The following is a 20289-nucleotide window of genomic DNA, read 5'->3' as shown; positions in this document are numbered from 1 at the left end:
CGGAGTCCTCCAGTACGGCGTGCATCATAATCAGAAAGTGGTTTTGGCACGTAAAACCCAATAATTAAATTAATTAATTAGAAATTAAAACGAACACTTAATTCCGCTGTCTGTTCCCCGGCCTAATCATATGTTGGCTTTGTGTGTATGTAGCTATGAACTACATGTGTACTCCATCTACAAGGTGCAGTTCTAAGCCTACAAAAGTGTAAGACCATTTTTATTTTTATATTTTTGTCCGCTCCTCGCAGGCGCTGGATCAGCCTTGGCACACGGGGTGTCTGCGCTGTTGTCTTTGCGGCACAGGGCTCGACTCGCAAGCATCTTGTTTTGCCCGAGAAGGACGAATCTACTGCAGGGACGACTACCTCAGGTAGGCGTTGCCACCATTCCGGTCATAGTGCTGATCAATGAGTGCAACTAACAAAGAAGGCTGCGCCAATAAGAATTTGGCACCGCTCGTAACTTTCAGAAATGCGTTTGCGTATTCCCACAGCACTGCACTACGGGGCCAAAAGAAGTACTGGTCACGATGGCGTAGAGTCGGCCGTTGCCTGCTCTGGCCCGACTTTCCCCTGCCGCGGCCTTTCGCATGTCTTTTCATCTTGCGCGTTAAAAGTAAACCCACCCATACTCCCTTAACAGTACTGTCGTTGCCGTATTGCAGGAACATCGGTCGCGCTGTGGTGCTATTTTGAGCAGGCGCGTGTGTCAGTGACTGGACGAAGGGTAGGGTTTTCCGAGCGTGAAAACAGCCCGCAATATACACGCAAAGTGCCTCGAGCGGCGAGTCGCGCGGCAATTTTGCGTGTATTCGCGGGCTTCTTTGACGCTCGGAACAACGATTTTATGTAGCACGTACTGAGCAACAGAAAGCTGTATCAGGAGTTGTTCGTGTTGCTTTACAATTTTCTCATGGATACCTTTCACCTAATTTTAATATCTAAGAAGTTGAATAAGTATGTAAGACTAATTATCTAATTAGGCATAATGAAAAAAGTATCATTTGAGTATCTTCAAGTGACGGCAAACAACATTGTTTTTGTTCTGTCCAGCTGCATGGCTAAAGTTAGATGGGAGACCCTGTATATAGAGGGTGTTTCAGCGGAGAATTTCAAAATTTTTGAAAGGTTGCCTCTGGCAGATAGCTCAATTCTAGTTTATGAAGCGGCGGACACTACTTTCACAAAAAAATTGAAATGCGAAATCGACTAATTACCAAGAATTCACTAAAAACATTTTGGCTAATTATCTTATGACCCATATTGCAATTTACAAATTCTGTCAGTGGACTTCGCAAGGCGGATCCACTTGGAACGAATTCTCAGGACGACATCAGTTTCAAGATATTAATTCCCGTACTTTGCGGAGAAATTCATCGGCGGTCTAGTTACTTGTGTGGTTCAGTGCATGAAACGACGTTTTGTTAACAAATTAACTGGAACGCCAATGTATTTCTCAGCAAAGTTCGGTAATTTATATCTCGGAACTGGTGTCATCTTGAAAATTCATTCCAAGTGGATCCGCCTTGCGAACTCCACGCCTATAATTTGTAAATTGCAATATGGGCCATAATGTAATTAGTTAACATATAATTAGTGATTTTTTATTAATTAGTCGACTTTCCATCTCAAATTTTTGTGTAAGTATTGTCCACCGCTTCGAGTAGACCAGCTCATGAACTAGAATTGCGATATCTGCCACAGGCTACTTTTAAAGGTTTTCGAAAGTGTTCGCTGAAACACCCTGTATATTCTGTGGCCGTGTTGCAACACGAGAAGCACTTTTATGTAGTGCGTATTCAGCAGCAGAAAACTGTATCGGGAGTTTTTCATGTTGCTCTCCAATTTTCTCATTGACACTTTTCATCTAATTATAATCTTTGAGAAGTTGATCATTTAATTAACACTACTTATGTATGCGGAATAAAAACTATAATCTGAGTATCTCCAAGCAACGACAAGCCACATTACCTTGGTTTTCTCCAGCTACGTGGCATTTGCATATTTTTACGTCTTGGTGCATAATATTTGGGACACCCTGTATATCTGAACGAGAAGTAGGGAAACAGAGGGGCTCGATTTTTGTTAATCACGACCATATAAAGCAAGCAGACTAAGAAGCCAAAGAAAGCATTGGAGTAACAGCTGTGGCTGAAATAGAATATGTAGAAAACAATGAAGAAAAAGTTGAATGAAAGTAGACGAAATATAGGTTCGGTGGGTACGGTCCCCACCGGTGGCAAGTTGTCTTTTCGTATACTTTTATGTCCCCTTTTCTTCATTAATTTCTACATTTATATTTCTGCCACAGCTATTACTCCTATGCTTTCCTTACCTTCTTTTCATGCTGGCGTTATATTGTTGTGATCTATCTATCTATCTATCTATCTATCTATCTATCTATCTATCTATCTATCTATCTATCTATCTATCTATCTATCTATCTATCTATCTATCTATCTATCTATCTATCTATCTATCTATCTATCTATCTATCTATCTATCTATCTATCTATCTATCTATCTATCTATCTATCTATCTATCTATCTATCTATCTATCTATCTATCTATCTATCTATCTATCTATCTATCTATCTATCTATCTATCTATCTATCTATCTATCTATCTATCTATCTATCTATCTATCTATCTATCGTGACATCCATGTCATGCCAACATGCAATGAAACTAGCAAACTCATTGGGTAATTCACTTGTTTTAATTGCAACGCAGAATTAATAAATTAACGAGAAATGAAAGTGGACGAAAAAACATTCTGCTGCTCTGTGAGATGTGATTTACGTGTGCGATGCTCGTGCCAATTGAGGTGTCGCAGTGCCGTGTTGCCATCCACTTCGTCGGGTACATTGATACGTGTACAAGATCTAGAACTGGGAGTGTTAGCCAGCCCCACAACTCAAGGCCGCCATGGCCGTGAGTGAAATGTGGCGTCTCGGTTGCTGTTCCAGATCATATGCTAGCTGTGTGCCCACTATGCATACTGCCCCGTGGACGCCCTCGCGGTGACCCTCGCCAGAACGACAACAGTACAGCTGTGGTGCAGTAGCTCCTATGCTGATTATGTTTATATATCTCTTTTTCTATAAAACCCTTTTCTGACAGCACGGCGTGTTCACGATATCGGGAGCCATCGAATGAAACGTCCTGCCCAGTTAAGTTGGCGCGCGGCGTTCTCGTAATCGCAGGGCGTTCGTGCGATGCTGCGCGTGCGGCGCGGCGCTGTCCCCTCGTGACCTGGTGATGCGGGTACGGGGCGGGCTGGCCTTCCACGTCGGCTGCTTCCGCTGCGCCAGCTGCCTATGTCCGCTGCTGAAAGGCGACGTGTTCGGCATGCGCGACAACAGCGTATTCTGCAAGCTACACTTCCAGGACACCGCGCTGCTAGCAGGTATAACACGCACGGCCCGAGAAACCGCTTCCGCGGTGTTCAGCTGGTGCTTGCGCTCCGATGGCAAACCAATGCGGACGCGAACTCTGGTGGCGTATGAGCTCAAATCCCTTAAGGACGAATGCAGAGTGTGGCATGATTTCCTGCTGCGATGCGAGCCCGTTTTGCGATGGACAGAATGAGACGCCACCACCGTCGTGTGCTGCGCCAACGCTTGGAGTCGTAATATTTGTTGTTCAAATGTTAAAATTGAACACTCTTCGTATTGTTCGAGAATATGATATTTTTTTTTGTGTAGACAGAATAACGTCGGTATAGGGAATAATTCGTGGCCTAAATAATTTGTAATAATAATTTGTGGCCTATATAGGAAAACAGTGCTGCCATGGTGTGGCCCCGCGGAACAGCGTTTTCATTTAGAGCTTGGCCTAGCATCATTACCTTGACTGCGTATTTTGGGGCTGTTCATGCAGCTCCTCTCTCTTGCTTACCATGAATAATACGGTAGCTTGTCGGGACTTTATCACTGTCTGGGGCATGGCAAAGCGTAACGTGTACGTTACATTTTGCCTATCCTATAGACGGCGCTACTTAAGAGTGCCTTCTGTGCCCTGAACTGTGTTTCACAGGCGGCGCAATCGCTCGAGCCCGCATTTTCAGCCACCACTTACTTAAAACCTATCGCTTCGAGATGCATGTCCGACGTAACTTCTGGCTGTCCTAGTGGCCGATGAGCGCGAGGGGATAAGACGCCTTCTTACCGGTCTCCTACTACGCAGGTAGGCGTTGCCAAATACTTCAGGCAGCTCAGATAATGCTTCAGATACGTCCAACAGTCGGCAGACTGTTGTCTCTGATAAGTGAACACAGCATCACCTTAAAGTCAAACGGCATTTTTGATATTTTTGACGTGTCTTACATTGTTGCCTACATAGTTGTGGGGCAGGAAGAGGCCACTTCAAGGTTTCACCCACTCCTTGTTACTTATATATATATATATATATATATATATATATATATATATATATATATATATATATATATATGGCCTTCCACGTCGGCTGCTTCCGCTGCGCCAGCTGAACTACGCAGCAGAAGTCTGCTTATTACTTATATTGCGCCAATCTCTTGGTACAGCTACGAGCGACCACACGCACGCACACGCACACGCACACACAGCACAAACACACACACGCACGCACACCAATTCTTTCTAAAGGTCAATTTTCCCTTTCTTGTTTGAGAGCTGAGCGCCGTCAGCGTGTTTTCGCTACGACGATTACGCCTCACAATCTTCGAAGCTGCAGAGTAGTAAATGAACACAAACAAGCACATGCACACACAAAAAAGGAGAAATGCTGAAACCTTGTTTTAGTTCGAACTCGCGCCTTTTATACGCATCTGCTTACTTTGGCGCTGCAAACCTGGCGTGCACGCATCTGGGCGGTGTAGGTTGCTGCCTGTACAAGGGGATTAGGAGCGAGATTCCCGTACATGAGCTGCTGCGAAGAGGGATGCAGCTCAGCCCGCCGAGCTTCTAAGCTGCTTAACGTCCATGGCAACTAGACCCACGTCAGAGCAGCGTGGGCGAATGCCCCCAGGCCGCACGCTGAAAGAAATGCAGATGTCGTCAATCCACAGAGAGTTTGGGAACCAACGTTGAACTTATGGTATATCATCCACCCTGATGAGCTCAGAACACCATCGCAGGAAGAGGACTTCGCACACACAGTTGCGCACAATTAGAAAACGTTCACGGTCTTTGCGCGTGCTGCTGGTCAAGCAGTACTAATCAACGTACAATGTATAACATAAACAGTGGCACCAGCTTGCATCTTACGTCAATTAAAATAAATCCGCACATAATTAAGCCCCGTATGTGATCCACACACACGATATAAATCGCCGCTTCAGTGCATGTACCATCCGCCAAACGTGTGCTAGCTGCATAGCAAGTTCATATATTCTAAAAAAAATCTTGCATTGTTCCTTTCGTATTTAACTTTTCATCTTGTAAGACAGCAATGATGATGCCTTGGACTTCGGGGACGCCCTCGTTGTGTGTTGTTCTCCGTCATTTTCGATTTGATAAGCACATCCGATTCTCTTTTCATGGATCCCTCCTGATGTTTTTTTTTTAATCGTGCGGATCAATGGTTCACAAAATGCGTATGTGACATGCACAAATGTGTATGTCACAAATGCGTCAAATGTCGTCTATATCTGACATGATGGAATGTCCGGTTGCGACGCCGTATAAACGTACAACTATACCAAGTACAGACATGGCTACGTATGATGCAAAGGAGCATCTCACAAGCTCAGAAATGTGTCATTCCGCATTTTCTTTAAAAAAAAGAAACAGAAAAAAGATATAGACGAGATCAGGGAAGAGAATTGTCAAGGGTGAGACGTGCATTTAGCCCTCACAGGGCTGCCTCGGCGGCTCCCGATCTTTCCCGTGCTATTTCCCCAAAGGTCCGCGCCTGACAACTACTCGCTGTCGCTTGTGAAAAAACATGCGCTTTGCAACGTAACCCGCACCCTTGTACTCGCTTCCCAAGGGAGGTGATCGGATTATGTCAAATGGTCGCTATGGGGCGGCGCAATTGAAACGGGATATCGATCCTCGCGTCAGTCATCCCTGCGCGGGTAGGTGGGGATGGAGGTTGGGCGCCCCGCGCTTGAGTAGAACGCCGCATTTTAGACAACACACAAATCGCGCTCTTTGTGGCTGCAACGAAATTTATCGTCGGGCCAGCAAAATAAGTACCGCCGTAGTCCGCGCAAGTTTGGTGAAGTTCCACGAAATGTTGCCATTCATGGGGGCTGTAGGAAAACCACGAATGGATACGCTGCGCTTATTCACGAAGCGAAAATTGCAGTTTGCGAAATATTTGTCATCTTCTGGCAGTATATAGAACCAAGGACCTGGAGAAGATCATTGTTCAATGTACTTGTGCACGGATTGTGGTCAGTTAATTAGCTCTCGGGCTATCTTCGGCATAAAATGCCACTTAGTTCCTTGACCGACTGCTCGGTCGGACGGCGGTCCTAGGTTCCATTTGCAATCGGGATGACAGGTTATACTGTAAAATCTTACACATTTCCGTCTTCAAGGTTCTAGCTGTACTAGAAAAGCTTGGTTGCACAGCAGAAAGTGACCCGCAGTGATATCTTGGCCCAAGACACTTAGTTGCAGCAAACCATATAAAACCAACGCTTACGCATGTGCCGTAGCAGATTTTGCTCGACTGTCGAAGAATAACTTACCGCACGTTGATAAATACACTGGATTGCCCAAAAAGTTTTCACATCAGAAAATTTGATGCTGCCCCTTAATTACCATGGCATCGTTTAGAGTTGCCTCAATCAATTACCGACGAATCGGTGGATAATGGTTTGGATTATAAAAAAATGTGGGCACTTTGCGCTAATTGCGCAAGGCTGGATCACAGCGGAGCTACTTCCGGCTTTTGCTAAGTATTGCTAGGTGTTACTCAGTTTTGCGAGGTTATACATGGCTCGGCTAGGTTCATACTAGTGTTGCTAGGTTTTGCTAAGCTTTGCGATGTTATGCATGGCTTGGCTAGGCTCATACCAAGCGTTGCTAGGTTTTGCTAAGTCTTACGAGGTTATGCATGGCTTAACTTAGTGGCTCATACTAAGTGTCGCCAATATTTGCAAAGTTTGGCCAAGTTTTTGCGAGGTCATACGTGGTCAGGCCGGTAAGCCACACAAGCCCAAGCAAGTCACACGCATAAAAGCCACAGTACGTGCATCACAATTTATTATGTACATTATTATGCATTATGTACAGTGCTTCAGTACCAGTCGTCCTCATCGTCGATCCGGTCCTCGTCCTCGACGTGCGATCATCGTCGTCGTGGTCGTCGTCGTGGTCGGTGGCGTCTGGGAAGGCTTCGCGAAGCACTTGCAAGGCAGAGCTCTTCTGTTCGAAGTTCCGCACCGAGCTCACCGTGGAGAAATTCACGGCGAACCAGAGCCAGTCAGAGACGCGGCAGCTGTGCCCGAACTCTATGGCGAGGAATTCGTGCTGGAAGCGGCCGTTCACACCTCCCATGGATTTGCGGGCTGGGCATCGGAAGTTCTCGTTGACGCGCACGCCCGGAACCGATTCCCGGCGGCGCCGAGCATTCAGTCGGCAGCGTTCATTGTGTCTGGCCCGAAACTCGGGATCCTCGGCTCGGCGACGGCGTTTGTCGGCGGCGGCCTCGACGCGATGGACAGGATCGGCTCTCCTTCGCCGATCGTAGTCCCGCTGAGCCACGTGCCGAGCTTCCTTGTAGGTCACAGACGCGACAGCTGTGCCCAAACTCTATGTCCAGAAATTCGCGCTGGAATCGGTCGTTCGAGCAACCAGCGGGCTTGACGCTAGAAGTTTTTTGAGCAGTCGCAGGCCTGGATCGCTTTCTCGACGACATCGAACGTTCAGGCGCTGACTCTCGCGTTCCCTGGACTGAAACTCGGAATACTCGACTCGGCGTCGCTTCTTCTCAGCCGCAGCTTCGGCGCGGTGTTCCAGATCAGCTCGGCGGCGACGAATCGCTTCTCGCATGGCAGTACGGCGCTATTCCTGGTAAGCCGCTTCTTCTTCGGGCGTCCAGAGATTCTTCACTCTTTCCATGGTAGCAGCACATGCGCACGGAGTAAAAGAGGCGAGAGGTGTGCGGCCCGAGCTTTTACTCGCCTGTAACGTCACGACTCCGCTCTACGCGTGGGTTGTGCGAGAAGGCTACGTGGCTCGGTGCTCTTGCAGGTGGTTGCTAGGCAACGCGAGGCAGCGCACAGTTGGGCTGAGTTTTCTGGTAGCGCTCCACGGTGGAACGAAAGCTAAACAGCTCCGCTGTTAAAAGCGATGTACGTGATCACAGTATTGTGCATGACCAGGTTGCACAGTGAGCGCAACCTGATATGGGCTCTTCACCGTTGTATTGTGCCTATATTCCTCAGCGCCTTCTCAAGGATAGACTCGGAAGTATTCCAATGTCTGTTACCGAGCTTTCTTTTCGATGTAAAAGACATCGAAGACTTGCACGACACGAATGCTGTTGTTGTCCCGTTATAAGCACAGGGCCAAAGCTCCCAGTATAAAGTTCCTCGCTTTTATACGAGTAGCTGCGCCGATAAGCACTCGCGACAAGGAAGCCAAACTAAATCCAAGCCAACGAAGCCACATGGACCGTATTTCCGTTACCCGGTGTCTGAGTGCCCATTCTAAGTCAAGTGATAACACTATCGTCATCATCAACTTCTTCTACTTCAGTCTATTTCTAGGTCCACTGCAGAACGAAGGCCTCTCCCAGCGATCTCCACTTACCCCTGTCTTAAGCTAGCTGATACCCACTTCTGCCTACAAATTTCCAATTTTCATCACCCGATATAATGCTTTACCGTCCCCTACTGCGCTTTCCTGACCTTGGCACCCATTCTGTAACTTTAGTGGTCCGCCGGTTATCTGCCCTACGCATTACATGGTCGAGCCAGCTCCATTTTAACGCGATAGCGTTAATGAGCTAGTGTCGCAGAAAAGCCGGTGTCGTCGGCATCGGCATCGGCGTCGGCGTCCGCGGCGTTGACCGTGAGCGATAAATCACGGCAGGCACTTCATAAATAAAAAGCAACTTCCCAGATGTGCTGGGTGGGAATCGAACCAGGGTCTCCGGAGTGTGAGACGGAAACGCTACCACTCAGCCACAAGTTCGATGCTTCCAAGCGGTACAAACGCGCCTCTAGTGAATGCGGTGTTGCCTTCGAAACGAGCCGAGGAAAGTTATACTGCTGTGTATATCGGCAATTATCAACATGTAACTTACAGAAGTCGCAATTACACGAATAGCGAAGTGCGTTTCCGCTGCATTTCTTCTGCGCTTTCCGCACACGCAGAGCCATCTTGCGGCAAACACAGAAGACCCCCTCCTCTCCATGTACGGCGCTGCCCCGACAGATGGCGCGCCACGAGCGCATTGGAGCTGCGAGGACCGGTGCGAGGCGTTTCGCGGCCCCGACTCCCTCTCCCCTGACAGCGCTTCGCCTTGCTCCCTCCGCAGAATCAAGCGTCCTTCCTTTCTTTAGATCGCTATCTGTCTATCTCTCTGCCCGTGCCGATCACGACGTTTGGCTGGCGTACATCATTTGCCCCTCCGAGACACCGAGCTCTTTGGTTCGTTCCGCTTGCTCAGGCGAACGTTTCGTTGCCACGCCGAACGCTGCGTTGCTCGACGCTCACCGCGTGATTGGTGGGTGCAAAGTCCGATGCGGGCGTCTCGTAAGTGATCGCTGCGCCGTAGCGCATTGTCTTACACCCCTTGGCGGGTCGACGGGAACGCTGTCGCGTTCCACTCTTGAAGGCGAAGCTTAAGCGTCCTCCAATTTTTTTTCTCCTAATGGCTACTAGAATATCCACTATATGTGTTTGCTCTCTGATCCACACCGCTCTCTCCTTGCCCCTTAATGTTACGCCTGACATCTCTCGTTCCATCGCTCATTGTGCGGTTTTTAACTTGTTCTCAGGCTTCTTTGTTAACCTCCAAGTTTCTGTCCCATGTGTTAGCACCAGCAGAATGCAATGGTTGTACACTTTCCTTTTCAACAACAGTGGTAAGCTTTAAGACAATATTTGGTAATGCCTGCCGCATGCACTCCAATTCATTTTTATGCTTCTAACGTTAGCTTTCTCTTCTGCATATTATTATTTTACCCTACTCTTACACTTTCTCGGCTAAGGTGTTCAGTCATTTGGTGCAATTCATGCCCGGTGTTACTCGGAAGGACAATGCCACCTGCAAGCAGAAGGCTGTTTAGATACTCTCCGCTGATCCCCATTCCTAAGCCTTCCCCGTCAAATAGCTTGAATACTTCTAAGCATGCGGTGAACAGCATAGGATAGTTTGTGCTTCCTTGCCTGACCACATTCTTGATAGGCAATTTTTCACTTTCTTGTGTAGAACGAAGTTAGCTGTGGAAACTTTGTAGATACTTCCCAGGATATTCACGTAAGCCTCCTGTACTCCTTCATTACGCAATGCCTCCATGACTCATGGTATCTCTACTGAATCTAATGCCTTCCCATAATCTATGAAACCACTATACTATAAGGTTAATTATTAAAAAAAAGTATTCACATTGCTGACATCCGTGGAAGCGATAACTGGTTTCAGTGTCTGTCGTTAAAGGCCTCTAGTAGCCTTGTTTCAGATTGCCATACTTGCGTGCTTGTGCTTGCTTTTGGACTTACTGCTTATATGAATTCCCTTTGAACGCTTACCATTTATGAAAAGACTATCGTGAGAACGACGCAAGCATTCGTTGTCCATATATGACAATATTGTCACTTCTGATGCTACACACTGACCCTCAATGCCAAGAGATTTGGTAAGGAGTTCACGTGTACTTACCTTTTCACTATTTATTTGTTTTGTTTATTAGCTGATTTATTTGATTGCTCATGATACTACCCATAATTCAGTGTCTGTGTTACAAAAAAGGAAATCCACCTACGGTTCGTTACCGTAATATATTGTACTATGGCGACAACATAACCACTGATTTTATCCTTAAATGACGTTCCTTTCTACATGTCACACCTGTTATAAACGCTTCCTGCACACACGATGCTGCAAGTCAGCGTGTTTAGTGTAAAACCTCTCCTTTTATAGTTCTCCAAAGGTCAAATCGAGTGAAAGTTCACGTGTTGCAAGTGGAGAGTAACGTAAAAAACGCCTAAATAAGACTGCTGTATCTTTAACAATATATGCATTGTTTCTCTGACCGAATGTCCTGTAGGTGATCATATGTACTGACAGCGGATAACATAAGGCACCAGTTGCCCGCAGCGGAGCCACACACTTTCTGCTGCGCGTTGGGAGCTCCACGTTCGCGCAAATGCTCCTCCACTGCGTGCTGCTATAATGCGCGGACCCAACAACGCGTGGCATCACGCGCCTTTTTCCTTTGCACTTGGCAAGCGAGCCGACACATGTTTTCTATTCAAGAGCACGTGACTCTTCACTAAGCCCCTTGTCACCCCCTACCGTACCTCGAGTCGTGCGGCGTTTATTAGGCCTCTCATCTGCGGGACAAGCGCGGATTAAGGCGCCACGCCGGACGAGGCGCAGAAGCAACTGCCAGATTAGCAGCGAGGCCCCCGTCCGACACAAGGGGAGAGCATTCAGGCCGCACACGCCAGCCTCTTGACAAAGAGCGCCCGAGAGCTGTTGCGGTTAATCCCGGAGTTGAAACCCGAGCTCCCCGCTTGTCCCGCCGGGCGGCCCGCGCGATGCCCGGCATTCTGTTCTCTGCGCTTTTTCGGGTGAGCGCTAGAGTAGGCAGCAGCGGGGCTATGCGCCTGGTGTTTGGTGTCTCAACGGTGGCGCGTGGGCGCGAGTGCGTTTTATGAGGTCCTCCGGGACCGCGGACGCTTTAGCGATGGCTGCTAGAGGAAGCGAGGTTGCGGCATGCCTCCACCCGAGGATGAGACCGAACTCGTTTCTCACGAGGATTTTGACGTTCCGATCTGACAGTAGACGATGCGCGCAGGCTCGGACCCACCCCTTCTGCGCTTGCATTGCTGGGTGGGCGTGGCATTGGCTAAGCACTGCTGCTTCAGTCCCGACTGGTGTTCACTCCGGGAAAAACAATAATGCATGGGGAAATAGAGCATCATGCACCAGTGCCGCAACGAGGAAAGGGTTTGGTAGCTGCAATGGAGCGTCGAGGAGTCTTATTAGGCGCACATGCTAAAACATTGTATCTATAGAGAAAAAACATGTAAAAAGTAGCAGACAAAATGGAATAAAAGAATATAGTGGGGGGGGGGGGGGGGTGGAGTAGCAATTATAAAAAAAGAAACATACCTACTGTAAAAGGGAGCAAAAAGGGAGCTGGAGTACTGGAAGCATTCGCAAAGGCCAGTTGACGAGGGTGTGTATTCTCGAACGATGTCCTAGATGCTTTCACTTTGACGACATTTTGCGTGTGCAGGACGCGTCGGTGTCCACAGTCGACAGCGTTCCTGGCATTGTGCTAAGACAACGTGCTTCCCCCTAAGGGGCTGTGCGAGGACTGCTGTCACTCGTCGACGCCGATATTTTCGATTCTGGTCACGACAAATTTCGCCAAAGGGACAGTATCGACGGGGAATACGGTCCCAGAACATCCGTTGAAAATAACGTCCAATTAGGATGAGTGACCTAGCAACCTACGTAGCAAGCCAGCTAGCAACATAGTAAACGGAGTTAAGGCGCATCTTGTTGCGACCTGGTGCAGATCAAGGGACTTGCGAAAGTTGTTCGTTTGCTGTTGGTCACGCTATCAATTCTCCGATGCACGATACAGTTTCAATTACGGATCCTAACGAATTATTCGACGAACATTCAATAGTCAACTCGGCACATTATCTATTTTAGGTATGTAGTAATTGGGTAGGTAGTAATTTGGAGTTTGATAGTGGCAATGTTCCCCTTCTGCTCTACAAACGTATCTGACCAATCAATAACTGCAATCATCTGCTTTAAGCAGAAAGTGATGTCTGTTCATCTTGTGTCCATATAAAGCAAAGTAAAAAAAAATGACGTTGTTGATAGTTTTTCAAACAATTCTCCAAGATGTTCGAAATAATTACTTCACTTGCTTCATTAGCATAAAGCACCGAGACCGGCTTACCAATTCAATGTAACTTCGTGTGTGAAATGAGATAAGATGAAGTTGCCGCATATCGATTCTCAAGAGAACGGAAGTACTACTGATCCTGATAAAATGCTAATAGCTCATAATTAGCGAGAACAATAGTGCTAAGCAAAGGAAGAATACACAACATGATACAGGACCACAATTATGGCATACCAATAGCCCAAACCGCTACCCTTTTAAGCTAATAGCTCTTTTCATTAGTCTTCCCATTTCTTCTTAATGTGCTTCAGTAAGCTGATTACTCCTGTATTTGATTTGTTTACCAATAGATTGAGCATATCACTCCACATATACGCATTGTTCTTCCAAAACAGTATAAACATTTGCTATATGTTGCACGGCTCAATAAAGACTGAGTGATATTCTTTATGCCGTACCGTCAGAAATCGTAAGCCAGCTGTTCTACTCGTAATGCATAAATAGCATTGATAATCTTTTCATGCTTAAAATGTCTCAGTTTATTGCCCTTCTACTCACTGATATTTCTTTTTCTACGACGCACGTGACTCCACTGAGTAGATGCCATCCCCATTTGATCCGGTCTCATTACGACTCTATCGCCCCGCTAGGAGGCACGGAGGGGCGGCAAATCCCCAGCTACGCAGTAAATGCTCACGCCTTCGACGTAAGTCGAGGCTTGTTAAACAAAACACGGTAGCCTGCATTTTATTACAGCAGGAGGGCTTTGCATCCCGAGTAAAAAAAAAAAAAATTTCTTTCTAGCTTTCATTTTTCTGTTTTTCGCGAAGAAGACAAAAGAGAGCGGGCGAATGATAGAGACGGGGAGAAAGTTCCTGCCCCACGTGTTCCCTTTGTGCGCGAAACGTGCTCTCGGCGGGGCTCGGCCGCCGCACGCTGGCTTTTCCGGCCCCCGCTGCCGAGCAGGCCGCCGAGAGCCGTCGGCGGTGAGCGCGCCCAAGAGACACGCGGCGCGCGCGTTCGTGCGCAGTCCGGCAGAAGGGCAAGTGTGCTCGACGCTTTTGTGTCGAGCCCTCCGTCCGCCGTGGCAAGCGACCTGCTCATGGCGCGGCGCTCCCTCTTGTGTACACGGGTGCACTTCTCTCTCGACGGCTCCTCGTGCTATCGGCGCCGCACTGCGAGAGGCAGGTTTTCAGCACTGCCGGCTGAGGCGCGCGGCCAGGGCGAAAAAGGCAGGAGGTGGAAGGAGGGGGACACCTTGCGCAACAACAAAGGTTCTGTGCTGGGGTCTTTGGGGGGGATAGTTGAGTGTGTGTCCCGGAGTCACGTGCTCCCGAAGTGCTTTCCCAGCGGCGGGGGGTTGCGCGACAATGCGGCGCGCGTCATCGGGCCGTCATCGCGGTGGCCGGGGACGTCGGCGGGAGCGAGACAACCGGGCGCCCGGTGACTGTGACGCGCCGGAGCCCGCCTGGCTTCGACGAGCGGTCGCCTCGTCACGTACCGCTACGGGGCCGCGCACTTGCCCGTGGTTCCGGCTCTCGCGAAAAGTCGCCGTGTTGTGGTGGGGATGCTGACGCGAACGAGGGGAGAGCCGCGCGCTGCGGATCTCGATTGACGAAGGCTGCGGCATCGATAAGACATGCTCCGTAAGGTGCGCAGGCGAACCGGACTTATGTTCCTGCTAATCTCCGTGTAGTCTCTATTCTCTCTTTTACAAGTGAATATATCATTCTGCTGTGCGCAACCCTATGCTTTCAATGCGTACTGGTCATTATAAAACGGGAATAAAGCTTGTGCACGTTTAAATCCCGGTGGCAGCGAGCGCAGAAGCCACCGCCCGCGTAAAGATTGGAACGCGCGCTGTAAATAAGCGACCAGAATCTTACCTCCACTACGTAGAGCGGGCGGCTGACATTTCTCGATGGCCTCATTCAAAGACTCGCTACAGTGTACACGTTTCATAGTTTGTTTTCACTTGCTGACACTTTATTTAGATGACTAAAGTTACTTCGATAAATTTCTTGGTACCGAGTTAACCTAAAGGCTACAGAGCGGCATTAAGAGATTTCGCGAAGGTAGACTATGTTGGAGTATGCCGGCTGTATGGCTTTGTGAAGAGTTTGCAATCAGTGATTTACTGGTAAAAATTGTCGGCTGCCACCATTCGTGGTTTACGAGAAGAGTGAATTGATAAACAGTATGAAAAGACAGCTCAAGTTACAGGCTATTTCTTGCCAGCTGCTCGTACAAAGTGAAAATCTACAGAATACGTTCAAACATTGCTTCTCCACAAAGACAGCAATTCAATAGTTGCTTCGATGACATGCAAGTGTCGTCCGTGAATAAGCTTTTCTCAACCAGCAGCAGCCATGTGCATTTGTAAAATAATTGTTACTCATAGGTCTGAGAAAAAACAGCGACTTGCCTAATGTTAATTTTGTTCGGCTCTCTGATGACTGAAGCTATTTTCTACTACCTATACTTCAAACTTTATGAACTTCTGACGCACTCGTGCATATTTCGCACTTCGTAGTTGCGATTATGGCATTGAGACAGACGTCATAGTCTCTCTGAGCTCCCTCTTTAACGGAACATTTATTGTGAATGGTGATAAGAGTCGAGTAAAAGCAAGGTTTTTCTCGCCTATTTGCTATTGATAACCACTACTATCAAACGCAAAAAGAGGGAAAGAGAGAGACCACACAAGTTCACACTTGTGATACCGGAATATTCTTTTGCTATCTTATGCAGCATTTTTACGCAATATTCAATGCAATATTGTGCAACTTCGCAGAGAGAAACAAGCGTATGCGCACCTCCTTCAAGCACAGTCAGCTGCGTGCCATGAAGGCCTACTTCACCGTCAACCACAACCCTGACTCCAAGGACCTGAAGCAGCTGTCTCTACGCACGGGGCTCAGCAAGCGAGTGCTGCAGGTACCACCCCCTCCAGTAATTCGCAATGTTGCAGGGTTCGTGTTAAAATAGTGTATAGAGTATCACGGAGTTGAAGGCTTCTTTCGCGCTGGATCCGAAATAATCAGTGAACCGCAATCGCCTATAGTGCGCGTAAAACACAACATAACTCCAACGACGCTTACTTGGAGGATAGAATGACACTGAACCAGTTGATTCATACGCAGTAAAATTCAACACCATACGAGGAAGGCAAATAACTCTAAAAGACGCAACGAATGTGTCGTTATGTCTCGGTGAAAGGAATAGGACTGGGGGCAAGAGTGCATGCACTCGGTGTTTGCACGCTGTTAAGCTAGAGCACACGAGCTATATGCTTCTCGAAAGCTCCAAAATGTGTTCCAATTCATAGAACCCATGAAATTCAACAATGGGTTCTGAGAATTTTTTAAGATTCGCTTCGCTCACAGCCATATTATGAATAACTGACCATTAACCGCTCGGCCATCCCCACTCGGTACTGCATGTTCTTGATTCAGCTTCGATGGTTGCTTTTCGAGGACTTAAAAATGAGCTTGTCCCTGCAGCATTCTACTTTAGTTAGGTGGGTCGCATATTTTCTGCCTCAGTGAGAGTGCATCTTCGTATGCGAAGGAAACAACCATCAGGGAGTAGAAAAAATGGGGGGGGGGGCGGAAGAAAGAAGGGAATCTACTTCGCTATTGTATACTGCCCAAACCTAGCAGTGCTTGTAAATGCTTGTAAACATGCTTGTAAAAAAAATAAAATGCTTGTAAATGCTTGTAAATAAAATGCTTGTAGCGCCGAAAGGCGAGGGCCCGAGCACTGCTGAAATCGACCGCCAACTGCCCGGGCCTGGCGGCATTTGTAGACGCGGCCCAGTACGGGCGCAGCGACCGGTACGCGGCCGTCTCGGTAGGCTGGGATGGCACAATAATTAACGCAGCATCGGTCAAGGGGGTAACGTCCGAAGTGGCCGAACAGGTGGCAATAGCCATGGCAATGAGAGACCCCGAACGTCCTCACGTCTACACAGATTCGCGATCGGCGGCAAGAGCATTCGCCTCGGGCTCGATATCCCGGGAAGCGGCGGCCGTCCTCGGCAGCGAGGGAGCCGCGGGTCAGCACCTCGTCAAATGGTTTCCAGCCCACATGGGGGCCGACGTGCACCCCGAATTTCCCAACGCCAACGAGCTGGCGCACGGACGCGCGCGAGGACTCACGCACCGCGGCGATCGTGGCGAGCGAGGTGGCGGGGAGGGAGGGGAGCACCGAGACCCGCTGCTCACCTTCAACGAAGTAACAACACACTATCAGCTGTCGAGGAGGACCTTCCCACTCCCCCACGCTAAACTCACGAGACCACAGTCATCGATATTCAGAATGCTTCAGACAGGGTCGTTCCCCTCGAGAGGCAGACTGAGCCGTTATTCACCAGAAGTAGAGCCGCAGTGTCCGGATTGTGGCGAATCTTACTGCTCGCTAGCGCACATGCTTTGGCAATGCTCCGCGTTAAGCGGCACCGTGTTCACTAAAGAAGAAGACTGGCTGGACGCCCTGCAAAGCGACGACCACCAGACCCAGCTCCGGGCCGTCCAGAGGGCTCACGAAAGGGCGGAGGCTCACGGGCTTCCCGTCCCAACGTGGGTGCGGCCCGCGACCCCTGCCGCCCACTAAACGAAGAGTGGGTGGGGAGGGGTTCCTCAGGACACATTAAAGTTATTTCCTCCTCCTTGTAAACAACGCGAAATCTGCAGTAGGTCACACGGCCAGATTGCGTTATTTATTAGCGGAGAGGGCCATAAAAACACTATGCTAAATCTTCGATTGCACCCATTTTCACGATAATTGTTTTTAATAAAATTTGGGGGTGAGTAAATGTGCGTGCCTTCCACTTGTGCTAAATGTGTCTGCCTCCAACCTGTCACAGTGTCGCTCTGCAGGCACACTAGAGGCCTCCGCTGAGAACATTGTGTTAGAGCTCCGTCTAAATACTTTCCTGCGTAAGTTCACACAGTGCTTCACTAATGCGACTAATGACGCTTTTCCCGCTGGGCAGGTGTGGTTTCAGAATGCACGAGCCAAGTGGCGCCGGAACTTGCTGCGCCAAGCGAGCCACGGACCCGAGATTGCGCAAGACTCGAGCCCGCTCCAGGACCTCGGCGCCACCATCACGCTAGAGGAGCAGACGATTCACTCCTACGCGAACCTCTTCTGAGCCCTGCCCATGGCGTTTCGTTGCGATTGTTCGCTAAATGTGTTGAAAGCCGTTATTTAGAATATCACAATTCTAACATTCGCAAACCGCCGTCTAGACTAGAAAAGGATACTCGCGCAAGGCGACGAAGCGATGACTTTCTTTACTTGACATTTGGTGATATGGTGGCACAGAGCATGGCATCTCTGCGTCCCCGTCTCATCTAGACTGTAGTGTCGGCTACGGAAAACGTGGCGCTGTTAGTGTACAGTTTGAAACATCGAAGAGTGCTTGGCGAGCGCTTGTGTCCTCCTCATGTTGAAAGCATAGTTCAGCACTCTGCCAGAAGCAGGCTTCTGAGACGGGTTTAAACGTCATAGGCGAGGACAGCGCGATGCACTAGTTGGATGTCCTGTATTACAAGTATGCCATTTAAAAGGACTTCACTTACATAGTATTATTTCCTGATTGACCAGCGCTCGGGCGCCTGTCACTTAAAATAGGAATAGGCGTGGTAGCGAGATGGTCCCCGCAACGATGGCCAAGGCCAATCGCGGGTAGCACTTGCCTAAAAGAAGTTTTGGGAATACGGACTCAGTTGTATTGCGAAATGCGCCTGTGATTTCGAAACTATACATATACATACATACATATATATATATATATATATATATATATATATATATATATATATATATATATATATATATATATATATATACACGCACACACACACCAAAGCACTTCTCATCTTTTTTGTTCGTACAACGTTATTGATAAGGTGCGCAATAACATCGTACGTTTTGGTAAGCTTATCACTGTGGTGAAGTAATTTCTTAATGAACGTGGTAGTGGCGAATTCTAGAAGCTAATTAATCGGCACGCCTTACAACAATACAATTGGTGAAGGCCCTCCAAGAAAGAAACGCTAAAACAGCTTCGAATGAAGCAAATGGATGTCCTCCTAGATAGACGACAATTTGAAAAATATAATTGCAAAAAAAATTAGGGACAGTTCACGTCTACTCATTGCCCCAAAATGTTCTTAAATTGATTATATGCACTTTATTGCCAATTTTTTCTAAAAGTAGTTTGCAAGGGCAGAGTAAGCGAAAAAGTAAATAAAAAGAAGACCATTCACGTGTATGCATACCTTGCCTTTTGTCTTGGACCGCGCGTAAGGTCGCAACAACTCAATGCTCATGTCTGTTTTATGTTGTTGCAAAGGAGAGCATAGAACAATACACTCAGTTTAGGATAAAATGGTTCACTAGTTAATCGGTAATATGAACCCAAGGGAAAAGACTTGCGGCCATCCTTGTCAAACAGTGATAATTAACAAAAACTTTGATTTTCGCTTAGTGGAGCTATGAGACCCACCAAGAGGACAAACAAAAATTAAAGCCAGGCCCGGGCCAGTGGTGACATAATTGGTTGCTTCTACATATATACGTGTTCGCTCGATATAGAACCTAGAGTTTATTGGGCAGAATTTGCCTGCCCTTACCTGAACCTTTCCATATTACGACCGCTGTTCGCAGCTCCTGATGCACTAAAAAGAACAGCTTTCGCACGTTTTGAGCGCATGATACGCTGAAAAAGTGTGGTGAAATGAAGGCAAAAAACACGCGCTAGTTTATCAGCACTTGAGACCAAGGACTATAGCGCTCTGTAAGGAAATACGAGATCACAATCTATCGTACGATTGTAAACGTGTGAGGCGCAAATGTTTCTAGTCAATAAACCAAACTCTTATTCACAGTCACTTGAGCAACGAGGTAGAACGAGGTAGTTTGTTTTCTCCCCATGGTGGAGACATTGTAATGACTGTAGCAATGTTTCTTGATTTTTCTCCCAGGCTGCTATGATTATTCTACATAAATACGAGGTAGACCAGCGGTTGCATAATGCCTTGAGGATGTAGCAACAAAGTGGTTAGTTGTGACGCAGAAAGATACAGAAATTATGCGCATGTGACGTGTCTCTACGACTTCTTTATATACACGAATAACGAAAAGAAGTTCTTGTTTTTTCTTTTATTTCACAGGAAATATACTGGTTGCAAGTGTTAGGCAAGCAGGTGCGAGCGACAAGTCGACTGTTGCGAGCTAT

General features: G+C 47.7%; 1 protein-coding gene across 1 annotated transcript; it reads left to right on the top strand.

The window, feature by feature from the left end:
- Window positions 1-343: 343 nt before the first annotated feature.
- On the top strand, window positions 344-18569 carry LOC135905255 (LIM/homeobox protein Lhx9-like). The gene is made up of 4 exons (XM_065436279.2): window positions 344-373; window positions 3211-3413; window positions 15838-15980; window positions 18040-18569. Exons 2-4 carry the CDS (start codon window positions 3266-3268, stop codon window positions 18196-18198), a joined length of 450 nt encoding a protein of 149 aa, XP_065292351.2. The 5' UTR covers window positions 344-373; window positions 3211-3265; the 3' UTR covers window positions 18199-18569.
- Window positions 18570-20289: the final 1720 nt, after the last annotated feature.

Source organism: Dermacentor albipictus, chromosome 1 (assembly GCF_038994185.2).
Source record: "Dermacentor albipictus isolate Rhodes 1998 colony chromosome 1, USDA_Dalb.pri_finalv2, whole genome shotgun sequence".
Classification (NCBI taxonomy): Eukaryota; Metazoa; Arthropoda; class Arachnida; order Ixodida; family Ixodidae; genus Dermacentor; species Dermacentor albipictus.
This window is presented reverse-complemented; position numbering and strand designations above follow the sequence as displayed.